The sequence below is a fragment of the Armigeres subalbatus genome, chromosome 3 (assembly GCF_024139115.2).
Source record: "Armigeres subalbatus isolate Guangzhou_Male chromosome 3, GZ_Asu_2, whole genome shotgun sequence".
Lineage (NCBI taxonomy): Eukaryota > Metazoa > Arthropoda > Insecta > Diptera > Culicidae > Armigeres > Armigeres subalbatus.
The window spans coordinates 240,133,357-240,146,082 of NC_085141.1; the positions used below are offsets into that span (position 1 = coordinate 240,133,357).

Here is a 12,726-nt window from a genome sequence, read left to right on the forward strand (position 1 = left end):
GCTCTTGATACCAAGGATTCTGTTTTGGCACCGTGTTTAGTGGAAGGGTGTATGAATAGGGATAATTTGAGATCTCAAGCTTCAATTAAAAAAAACTGTTCTACATATATATATATACCGTTCGTCAAATGAGATAACATGCAATACTTGTTGGGGACAGGATTGCCCCAAGCGGGTTTTTGTCAACTGCGGTTTGGTTTTCCAAGACCCTTAGAAGAATACAGGTTTTTGTTTTGCAGAGCTTTAGCCAGCTCAAGTTTATTCACTTAATCTTCACAGTTCGCCGGTTCGAAAAATACTGAATAAGAATGGAATTCCCTAGCGCTATTTATACTTAATAAATTAATTCTAGAATGTTCTATAAAATCGTAGTTGGCAATTGTTAGGTGTCGCTGTTTGTGGTCGGTCACGTTATTTATCTTCGGTATCCATGGAAATTTGTGTTGCTAGTGTCGTAACTATGGTTGCTGCAGGTTTGTTATGTTTATTCCGGAGCAGTCGATTCGGCGCGAACATAGTCCCCCGGGCTGGGAAGTATATAAGGGTCTTAGATGTCAACATTGTTATCTTCAATTGGCAGGATGGACAATTTTGATATAGCTCGCCTGTAGATAGAGTTTCCAATGCTTACATCTGCTACTCGTACCAACTTGTCGTGACCTGGATAGACCTGGACGATTTTACCTATCTTCCAACACTGCGGTGGAATGTCTTTTTGTTCGATCAACACAATCATACCAGGACGTATGTTTTGCTGTGCTTGACAATTTTTACCTCTTGGTTGCAGATTCTGCAAGTAATCCCGGCTCCACTTTTTCCAGAATTGATCGCGGATATGCTGAAGATATTGCCACCTTGACAAGCGATTCATTGGTAGTTCGTTGTAGCATGGTTCGGGAGTAGTGGTCAAAGGACGAAAAAATGGCCAGGCGTTAGAATTGCCGCTTCCGGATCCGATGTTAAGCATAAAGGTCGAGAGTTCATTACTGCTTCCACTTGGCTGAGCACGGTAGCGTATTCCTCAAAAGAAAGATGAGCGGTCTTCAATGTCCTCTTCAGGTGATACTTAGCTGATTTCACGGCGCTTTCCCACAGGTCCCCGAAATTTGGAGCTTCGGGCGGGATGAAATTCCATGAGATCTCTTTTGGTTGGCAGAAAGCTACAATTTCATCAATTGCCTTGCGGTTTTGAAATAGAAGATAAAGCTCGTGTAGTTCTGATTTTGCCCCCTTGAAGTTGGAACCGTTGTCAGAGTATATCTGCTGACAAAGGCCCCTTCTACTCACGAAGCGCTGTAGAGCGGCTAGGAAAGCAGCGGTCGAAATATCCGAAACTAATTCCAAATGAACTGCTTTGGTTGACATGCAGACAAATACTGCAATATACGCTTTGACTAGCTTCGGTTTGTGTCGTCCTTCTCGTACAATCACTAGTCCAGCATAATCAATGCCAGTCCTCAAAAATGGTTCAGCAGGTGTCACTCGGCAAGATGGAAGAACTCCCATCATCTGGCTGGATCCTTTAGGTTTCGCTCGAAAGCAAGTAATGCAGCTTCTGGTAACTTTTCTTATTGACGACCTCCCGTCCAGCAACCAGTAACGAGAACGAAGTAGTGCCAACAGAGCTGTCGGACCGACGTGCAGATTTTCTTCGTGGTATGTCCGAATGATTTGATCGGTTATGAAATGTTTGGGAAGTAGATAAGGATGTTTTGAATCAAAGGATAGCCATGAGTTTTGAAGTCTTCCTCCTACGCGCAGCACTCCATCTTCGTAGATTGGGCTTAAAGCGGCGATCTTCTTACACGGTTCATTTGATATTACACGATGTATTTCATCACCCAAAACTTCATGCTGAATTACCTTGATAATAACATGGAGAGCTAATCGGAGTTCTTGAATTGTAGAATGTTGTTCCAGAATTCGATTGTTGCTAGATTTTTGTCGACAGTTACTGATGAATCGCATGACTAATGCAATTACTCGCTGAAGCTTTCTAAAGGAGCTGAACTTGGAAAAACAGTTAACGTTTCTGCTTTGATGGCTGGGATGACGATCATATCAGCTTTTCTCATTTCCGGAAGTTCCTCATCAGGAATGTCATCCGGAAGTTCTGGCTGGTACTTTGCTTTACTTAGAAATGATGGACCCTTCCACCAGAGCTCATTGCTGCTCAAGATGAGTGGGGTTTGGCCTCTGGATATTAGATCGGCTGGATTTTCCTTCGACTTGACGTAGTTCCATGTGCACATCCCGGTTTTCTCCAAAATTTCTGTCACTCGGTTGCGCACAAATACTTCTAGAGATGATAACGGCTTTTTCAACCAAGCAAGCACTACCTGACTATCACACCATAAATTAACGTTGGATATTTGCAGTTGGAGACAGTTCAGTACTTTAACCAGCAGACGAGATAATAACCGGGCACCAAGCAACTCCTTACGCGGAATACTCATTTCTGCAATCGGGGATACTTTGGATTTGCTGCAGAGCATGTTGACTGTGATCGTATCATTCGGCAAAATACAGCGAAGATAGATGACTGCTCCATATGCAACTAGGGATGCATCGGAGAAACCATGGATTTCTATGGCGGTGACACCATATGGTATTGTGCATCGAGGAATCTTGACTTTGTTTATCTGGATCAAAGCTTCGCGAAACTGTTGCCAGGATTGGTACAGTTCTCCTTCCAGCGGATCATCCCACGTTAATCCGGCCTTCCAAATCCTCTGCATTATCAACTTGGCTATGACAGTAACCGGAGTTACGAGACCTAATGGATCGAATAGCTTACCGATTTCAGAGAGTACTGATCGTTTTGTGAGTTGGTTTGCTTCTTGATTGGGATGGTTGACTTTAAATAGGAATTGGTCTTGTTGCGGGCTCCAGATCAGACCGAGTGTCTTCATTACATTCGTGGTGGTGTTGTCTAGATGCACTAATCTTTCACGTTCGGCTTCCGGAATCGAATTCAAAACTTCCGAGGTGTTGGAGCTCCATTTGTGGACGGGGAATCCACCTCTTGCAAGCAACTGTTGTATTTGTCTCTGACTTTCTACGGCTTCTTCTACGGTATCTGCACCAGAAATTACGTCGTCGATGTAACAGTCCACTCGAATTATACGAGCTGCAAGCGGGAAAGAACTGCCTTCATCATCACAGAGCTGGAATAGACATCTAGTTGCCAAATATGGGGCGGCAGCTGTCCCATAGGTTACTGTTGTGAGTTCCAGGACACGAAGAGACTCTTCCGGATTTGTTCTCCAGAAAATTCGTTGGAAGCGTGCGTGCTCCGGTTCAATCCGTATCTGCCGATACATTTTCGAGATGTCAGCAGTGAATACGACCTGATGTTTGCGGAACCGTAACAAGATGCTGAATATATCACTTTGTAGTGTTGCTCCGACTCGTAGAACGTCATTCAACGTTTTTTCAGCGGGAGCTGCCTTTGCTGACGCATCAAAAACTACTCGGATTTTGGTTGTAGAACTTGATGGACGGAGAACGGCTTGATGGGGCAAGTAGTAAACGCCTTGGTTGGTAGCATCGGATACGTTTACTTCGTGGCAGTGCCCCATTTCTTTATACTCATCGATGAATTGACAATATTGCTTCTTTAGTTCCGGATTTTTCTTGAATCTTCTCTCCAACGAAAGAAATCTGCGCATCGCCAAATTTCGGTTGTTCCCAAGTTGATTCACCGACTCATTAAATGGAAGACTTACTATATATCTGCCTGATTCATCTCGACGATGAGTCAACTGGAACATTTTCTCACATTCATCTTGATCGGACACTGGTTTTGCTGACTCTGATATTTCCTCTATTTCCCAGAATTGACGAAGAATGTCGGGAACAGGATCCACCGTTGCAGCTAGGCATTGCTGAGAAACCGAAACTTCGTCGATGTCTCCGGCAATCACCCATCCAAAATGGGTTTCTTGAAGTTCGGGTAACGTATCATTCAATTGAAGACGTCCAGATTTCAGCAACCGCAAGAAATGGGAAACTCCAATCAACATATCAATTTGAGAAGGAATATTGAATTTAGGGTCTGCCAAAGGTAGATCGATATTAATTGGCCATGCAGAAATGTCGATTTTCGCTGCAGGAATAGTTCCCGTTATTTTAGGAACTACGAGGCATTCGATGTTGGTAGAGAAATCGGAATACCGAGACTCAACTTCCACTATTAGCTTTTCCTTGGCGTAGGTTTTGACTCCACCAATTCCAGCGATGGGTATGTGTGCCTGTAGTCTTTTATTTGCCAAACGATCGGCCATTGCCTTACAAAGGAAGTTTACTTGGGACCCGCTGTCCAACAGCACACGACAGGGAACTGTCCATCCTCGAGGGTCCTTGATGTGCACCACGGCAGTCATAAGCATCACGGTTTTAGCAGCCTGGGATTGACTGCACGACACAACAGCATCGGAAACTTGTTGCGGGATTTGGGCTTGGATGGCTTCTTCTTCGTCTTTTTCTTCAAAAGCGGCTCGCTCCTTCGATGTCGATGATGTTCGTTCTTCATGCAATAGTGTATGATGCCTCCTTTGGCAGCGGGAGCACGTCTTTTTTGATGAGCAGTTAAGGGATCGATGACCTGGGCGAAGACAGTTGAAGCAGATTTTCAACTTGGTGACTTCCTCCCTCCGTTCAGCTGGTGTCAATTTGTTGAATTCCGGGCATTCGAAGTGGCGATGGATTTCACTACAGAATTGACAGGAACCGGTGATGGTCACAGTGGTTGCAGCGTGTGATTTGTGTCGTTGAGAGGGTTCCTTCAAGGGTATATGGTGCCTATTTTGAAATCGTTCCAAAACCTGGCATTCGCTTCGTAGAAACTGCATCGTATCTTCAAATTTGGGTAGCTTGGCGTGCTGCTGGGTCCTTTCCCACAGTTGGAGTGTTTGGTCATCCAATCGCAAAGTAAGGATCTTCGTAAGTATGAGACCAGAAAGTTCATCAACTACTAGTCCCTGGTACTCGAGACCGCCAACATGACGGTTGAATGTCTTCACAAGTTCGAGTAAGTCCTTATGGCTGCGTTTGGTCATCGATTTCATCTCAAGCAGCCCTTCGAGATGAGTATCGACGATTACTCTGGGATTCTCGTATTGGTCGCTCAGCTGTTTCCATGTTTGCTGGTAGTTATTTTCAACAATCATCTTTGCCGTGATCCACCCGGCGGCGTCACCGATTAATGCTTTGTCCAGATGATGAAGCTTGACTGCATCAGAATCACGGCTACGGCCAACAATATCCTCAAACATTGTCCGAAATTTCGGCCAGTTTTCCGCTTTTCCGTCAAATGAAGGAACTGGAGCTCTTAATGGTTGTTGCTGAACGATAACAGACGGATTCGCTCCTCCGGAACCAGATGGAGATAGCTTCTCGGTGAGGTCCTCAAGTACAGCGAGAGAGTCGGTGTGAAGAGCGTCGAAAATATCCAAAACTTCATCTTCTTCCTCAATTTGTGCTGCAGGGGTAACGGCAACGACCGCTTGATGAGAAATTCATTATAGTGCATTTCAAGCTTCTTTGCATACACCTTCAACAAGGATGCACTGATTCTTCTTGGGTCGTCGACGGCTTCTTCCAGTGATCGGCTTATCGAATTTACTCTGGTCTGGATTTTGTCGCGCTGGTGAACCAAAGATGTTTTGAAATCTTCCTCGTTCTTCATCGGACTGGTTTTCTTCGGTGTGCGTTGCATTTTTGGAGGCATTTCTTACTCACGTTGTCGGAGCCACGGAGACGCTCTGATTCCACTTGATTTTACTTTTACACGTTGTTTGAGCCACGTGAGACGCTCTAAACTTCACTTTTGGAAATTTCCACCATGGCGTATTCGGTTGCGCTGGTGGAATCGGGTTCGAAGGAACATTTGTTGGGGACAGGATTGCCCCAAGCGGGTTTTTGTCAACTGCGGTTTGGTTTTCCAAGACCCTTAGAAGAATACAGGTTTTTGTTTTGCAGAGCTTTAGCCAGCTCAAGTTTATTCACTTAATCTTCACAGTTCGCCGGTTCGAAAAATACTGAATAAGAATGGAATTCCCTAGCGCTATTTATACTTAATAAATTAATTCTAGAATGTTCTATAAAATCGTAGTTGGCAATTGTTAGGTGTCGCTGTTTGTGGTCGGTCACGTTATTTATCTTCGGTATCCATGGAAATTTGTGTTGCTAGTGTCGTAACTATGGTTGCTGCAGGTTTGTTATGTTTATTCCGGAGCAGTCGATTCGGCGCGAACAATACTTTTTACAGAATGCTAGAATGTAGGGAAAGGGGAGGAAATGATGATGTAATCACTCGCCCACTGCAAGCCGAATATACCTCTGCACTTGCCACGAGTTCATACGGAATTCAATGGAATTTTTGGGTTAGGTTCGAGAGTCAGAGGTTCGTCATGGTTAACGAGCTGCCAATGTTATAGATAGAAGAAAGCAACTGAAGGAATTTCTAATTGGATGTAGGAAACGAGCTTTTTAGTTCATTTCCAATTCTAGCAGCTACTGCTAGAATAGTCAAGTTGAAGGGTATAGGATAGAAATGAAAACGGTATGGAAGTCCATTTTCAGTTCTAGCGATTGCTAGAACACGAGAAATATAGAGGAAGATGCAAAGTAGGATAATGCAACGGACCTGGGATTGAACCCACGACCTCCTGCGTATGAGGCAGAAGCAGTAGCCAAATGACTACCAAGCCCTTTATAAAGTTGAGACAAAAAACGTTCTATGCTAAGAGCAAATGTAAACAATAAACCGGGACTCCTTGATAAAGGTACAATATATGTAACCGAAACGTCGGATAAAAACGTAAAACCGGTTTTTGAGCACAAGAAGTCTGAAAGCCATAACCTCAATAACACCATCATAGTCGATCTCTCCTAGCAACTTATTCTATTATAAATGTGAAAATCTTGAGTTTTAAGTACTTCCCGTCTGACTAGGGCGAGGCACGATTTTCAGCCTCAATTTTTATGGTCTAGTATAGTCTAGTCTACACATACACAGCCATGGGGGCCCTCCTTAGCCGTGCGGTAAGACGCGCGGCTACAAAGCAAGACCATGCTGAGGGTGGCTGGGTTCGATTCCCGGTGCCGGTCTAGGAAATTTTCGGATTGGAAATTGTCTCGACTTCCCTGGGCATAAAAGTATCATCGTGCTAGCCTCATGATATACGAATGCAAAAATGGTAACCTGGCTTAGAAACCTCGCAGTTAATAACTGTGGAAGTGCTTAGCGAACACTAAGCTGCGAGGCGGCTCTGTCCCAGTGTGGGTATGTAATGCCAATAAGAAGAAAAAGAAGAAGAAGAAGATACACAGCCAGTTCGTGAAGGAATCATGGAAAGTGATAGACTCGACTACGTCTATCACTTTTCTTGTCAATATTTATTATTGAAGCACATCATTAATACAGTTCAAACATAAAAGCAGCCAAGCCTACTGTGCAGCGTAGTTAAAATACCTGTGAGAATTAATTCTAAACTTTATTTCACAATTAAGCCATAGAACGAAACCATCTCGTATCAACCATTACGTTTACATAATTAGGTATATGGTTGCTGAATCGGTGTAAGTGGCTTAGCTAAGACGATTAATGTCACTTCTTCAGTGCTCATCGTCTTGGGGTGGGACACAGTTTTTAGTATGAATTCATTCAGATTATTATGGAAACATGACGAATACTTATGCCCATCAGTGTACACACATATAAGCCTAGGTTCAAGCGCCATTACTCGCCCTCTGTAACGAGAAAACCCAGAATAATCCACCTAGGTGCCTTTCTCGTGTACATATTATAAAACAAAAAAACACATAAGAGTAACGAGAAAAGCTCATAAGAGAGTTCAAAATTGCACTTTAGGGAGATAGATTCAGATATTTCCATCAATTCACATTTATTTGCTTTTATTATCAATTCACATTGACGAGAACAGCTTCCCTGGGAAGCTTACCAGACTGATCAAAGCAACGGTGGATGGTGTGCAAAACTGTGTGAAGATTTCGGGCGAACACTCCAGTTCGTTCGAATCGCGCCGGGGACTAAGACAAGGTGATGGACTTTCGTGCCTGTTGTTCAACATTGCGCTAGAAGGTGTCATGCGGAGAGCCGGGTGTAACAGTCGGGGTACGATTTTCAACAGATCCAATCAATTTATTTGCTTCGCGGATGACATGGACATTGTCGGCCGAACATTTGCAAAGGTGGCAGAACTGTACACCCGCCTGAAACGTGAAGCAAAAAAAGTTGGACTGGTGGTGAATGCGTCAAAGACAAAGTACATGCTTGTGGGCGGAACCGAGCGCGAAATGGGCCCGCCTGGGAAGCAGTGTTACGATAGACGGGGATACCTTCGAGGTGGTCGAGGAATTCGTCTACCTCGGATCCTTGCTAACGGCTGACAACAACGTTAGTCGTGAAATACGAAGGCGCATCATCTGTGGAAGTCGGGCCTACTACGGGCTCCAGAAGAAACTGCGGTCGAAAAAGATTCGCCACCGCACCAAATGTGTCATGTACAAGACGTTAATAAGACCGGTAGTCCTCTACGGACATGAAACATGGACAATGCTCGAGGAGGACTTGCAAGCACTCGGAGTATTCGAGAGACGGGTGCTTAGGACCATCTTTGGCGGTGTGCAAGAAGACGGTGTGTGGCGGCGAAGAATGAACCATGAGCTCGCCCAACTCTACGGCGAACCCAGTATCCAGAAGGTAGCTAAAGCCGGAAGGGTACGATGGGCAGGGCATGTTGCAAGAATGCCGGACAGCAACCCTGCAAAGATGATGTTCGCTTCCGATCCGGCAGGTACGAGACGGCGTGGAGCGCAGCGGGCGAGATGGGCAGACCAGGTGCAGAACGACTTGGCGAGCGTGGGGCGTATCCGAGGATGGAGAGATGCGGCCTCGAACCGTGCATTGTGGCGTCAAATTGTTGATTCAGTGTTATCTGTTTAGATGTTAACTAAATAAATGAATGAATGAATCAATTCACATTTATTTGCGTTTGAAAAAAAAATGGAATTTGGAAAAAAAAATTCCAAATGTGGAAACAATCAATATTTTTCTAATAATTCCGGAACGCACTGGCCGATTGGGTCAATTTTCAATAGCGAAAAATAAGGATTCCGTGTCGAATGCAACTTGTTGCGAGTAAATCGGATAATTCGAAGTGCCAAAAAGCGTGTCTCACAGTTTTTGTACACATACACACATACACACACGCATACATACATACAGACATCACCTCAATTCGTCGAGCTGAGTCGATTGGTATATAACACTATGGGTCTCCGAACCTTCTATTAGAAGTTCTGTTCTGGAGCAATGTTATAGCCTTTACGTATACTTAGTATACGAGAAAGGCAAAAAGAAGGAAACTAAATCGATGAAAACAAGCAAAAAATCCATCGATAATTATATACACCCGATTCTTTTTTTACACGGGGGATGCGTTCCGTGTAAAGAAAGTTTTCAGTTCAAAATTTATAAATACTTGTAAAAAAGTATTATGATTTCTCGACGAATCATGCAAAATGGAGCAACTTTGCAATAAAAATTGTATGGGATTTTTTTTACACGGCCGTGTAAAAAAATCCGTGTAAAACAGAATCGGATTACATTTACTTACAGCAGCTCCGTATTTTTTATGACTGAAATCGGTACAAATAATGCATTTTTAAAACATTATTAAACTGTTTTCTTTTTAATTTGATTTAAAGTCCATTAAGTCCATTGAGGGTACCATTCTCTTGTTGGTCCATTACTTTTGCCCTAGTTGAAATTTTGCTGACATATGTATTAGTTTTATTAGTTAGTGAAAAGCTTGTGGAACAAGCTTACTACTATATAATAAATCAATCTCGGAAGGCATCAGTTAATTTAAAAAATATTTATTCTTCTTCTTTTTTTAGAAATCTGAATTTTCCTACAATATTTACCCGTATTTCATAAAATTTCCTACGATGTATTCACACCAAGAAACAACACCTTGATCTACCTCACGAATAGCAGTTCTTGCTGCAGCTGAGTCCCCTGTTGGAGCCATTGATAAATACACAAAACCACCGGACCGCACCACCAAACACCGGTCGATCCAAAACATGATTCACGAACTGACCTGGCACGCTCCAATTATCGTCAAACCAAATTTAATCATATTTATGTTTCTACGGTTCTCTCCTTCCAGAGGCTTCCGGTACCACCAAATTCTTTTTCTTCTTCTATTCTTCAACAACTAGGTAGAACATGGCCTGCTTTTCAACTTTATAACAACATTACCACGCCCACAATTGTTGAAGACTGACATTGCATGAATTTAAATCTTGTGTGGGAAGAACAGAGGATAGACTCAGGAAAACTATGTTCTGGATTAGAATTATGGATCGCGAGGCTAACTGGAGACCATCCGGTACCACCATACAGCATTTCAATACCAGCATTTTTCTTCTACTGTGGCTGAAATACTTCAGACATCACTACTCCACTGAATCTTGTCTGGTTAATGGTGGTGGCAAAATATGAACTGAGAACTAGGCTAGATGTACCAGTTGTGGCTATAGCACCAGTTGTCGCACTAGTGCTTTATATGCCAAATGGCCAATCAAATCACCACAAACCAAGTTCATGTCGATAAAGCATATTAATAAGATACGATAACACCTTTGATTTCCTCCGAAACAAACAAAGCATAATTGTAAAAATTGATTTTGCTTAATTTTTGACATCCTTTGCACCAGTTGTCGCACTAGTGGTCCCTATTTGACCAGTCCCATAAGAAAACAATGGGATTTGCCAAATAAGGAACCAAAATTAAGAATAGTGCCACAACTGGTGCATGCGTTCCTATTATGGATTAATCAATTTTGAGGATAATAACAAATTTCATTGTGGTTTTCACAGCTGTTCTAAGGAGCAGGAAGTAAAACCTTTCGCTTGATATATAAAGTCCTCCCACATGCCTTTTACTTATTTTTAAAAAAATAGTTGTTCTTATGTATGGCGACAATTGGTACACCCACCCTATGCCGTCCAGATCAAAGAAACAAATTGCATTAAATCCATAAAAATATGATTTCCTCTTACTTCTTCATGCGGCTCGATTTCAAAGTCCTTAGTACTCGGTTGCTACCTTCTGCTATATGACTCACTTATCAAAAGCAACATTGATGGCGTACATTTGTATATTAAGTAAAAGATTTGTCGAATGTCTCATTCAGAGTATTAGAATATGTACCGTATTTTCTTCACACCAGCTAAAAACATCCACATGGGTTCAGTAATGTGTAAAATAAGATTTAATGCAGAAAATGAGGAAAATTAACAATATGGGCAAAAATGTGTATCTAATTATAAAACAGATTAATCCACCTAGCGGTGATGGGGACTTTCTTGTGTATTATAAAATGTAACAAGAAAAGCACATCAGAGAGGTCAATATTACACTTTAGGAAGATAGATTCAGCTATTTCCATCAATTCACATTTATTTGCGTTTATTTGAATCCATTGCAAACTAGAAACTGGAGACGATGGCGATATTACAAAACTTTTTTTTATGGCCTGTTCCTTGATGCTTGATAAAACCTATGGAGAGTGCCCAAAACATGACGTGAAAATTGTTATCGGAGACGCTCAGGTCGGTAGAGAGGACCTTTTCCGTCCCATAATTGGTAGGGAGAGCCTTCACTCCGCTACCAATGCCAACGGCCTACGACTAGTAAATTTCGCTGCTGCGAGACGGATGGTTATCAGTAGCACCTACTTTGCACGAAAGCACACCTGGAGACACCCAAATGGTGAAACATGCAACCAGATAGACCATGTTCTGGTAGATAAGCGTCATTTCTCGGATGTTATCGATGTGCGAACATTCAGAGGTCCGAACTGGGGCTTCCAAACGGGAAATAAAATTGAAATTTCCTGGGAATTCCCGGGATCCCGGGAAATAAATTTAAGTGCTTTAATCGACAGAAATGTATTCAAAATTATTATCAAAAATAAATTTTGGAGCTTAGATTATTTCGCCTTATTACTGTGTTGAAGTAGATTTTGCTGCTGCGTGCTTAAGGTGGTTATACAACAAAGCCACAAATCGGCCATCTTGGTAACCACGTGCTTTTTCTAGTGATTTTTCAAGAGCACGAATTGAGAGAACAACGACGCCCATGGGGATCACAACATCTGTAGATCGTTTGATTACTCATGCTAAGCAAACGACTTTAATTTCAGCATTGTACAAAAAATATTACGCTGGTTTTGAACTTTTAATAATAGTAGTAGAAAACCGTGTGGTGAATTTGAAATTCACCACATGACTTGATTGTATAATTACCTTAAGGTGATTATACAATTAAGCCATGTGGTGAATTTTGAATTCACCACACGGTTTCCTCTTGCTATTATTAAAAGTACAAATCTAGCGTAATAGTTTTCGTACAAAGCTGAAATCAAAGTCGATTGTTTAGCATAAGTAAGCAAACGATTTACGGATGTTTCATCCTTATGGGCGTTGTGGTTCTCTCAGTTCGTGCTCTTGAAAAATCACTAGACGCACGTGGTTTCCAAGATGGCCGATTTGTGGCTTTGTTGTATAACCACCTCAATGTTGAAATAGATTACAAAAGTAAGAAGGTTGCCAATTTATTTGTCATATAACTTAGTCTTTCGTTTGTTTTTATTAGGGTGAATAACAAAATTATTCAAGTAGGCCGT

The 12,726-nt window shown here is 42.3% G+C and overlaps 2 protein-coding genes across 2 annotated transcripts; both read right to left on the reverse strand.

The window, feature by feature from the left end:
* Positions 1 to 906: 906 nt before the first annotated feature.
* LOC134222362 (uncharacterized) lies at positions 907 to 1,968 on the reverse strand. Its single transcript, XM_062701519.1, has one exon. It carries the CDS (start codon positions 1,966 to 1,968, stop codon positions 907 to 909), a length of 1,062 nt encoding a protein of 353 aa, XP_062557503.1.
* An 11-nt stretch (positions 1,969 to 1,979) lies between these two features.
* LOC134222363 (uncharacterized) lies at positions 1,980 to 5,276 on the reverse strand. Its single transcript, XM_062701520.1, has one exon. The coding sequence runs from the start codon at positions 5,274 to 5,276 to the stop codon at positions 1,980 to 1,982; it is 3,297 nt and encodes a 1,098-aa protein (XP_062557504.1).
* Positions 5,277 to 12,726: the final 7,450 nt, after the last annotated feature.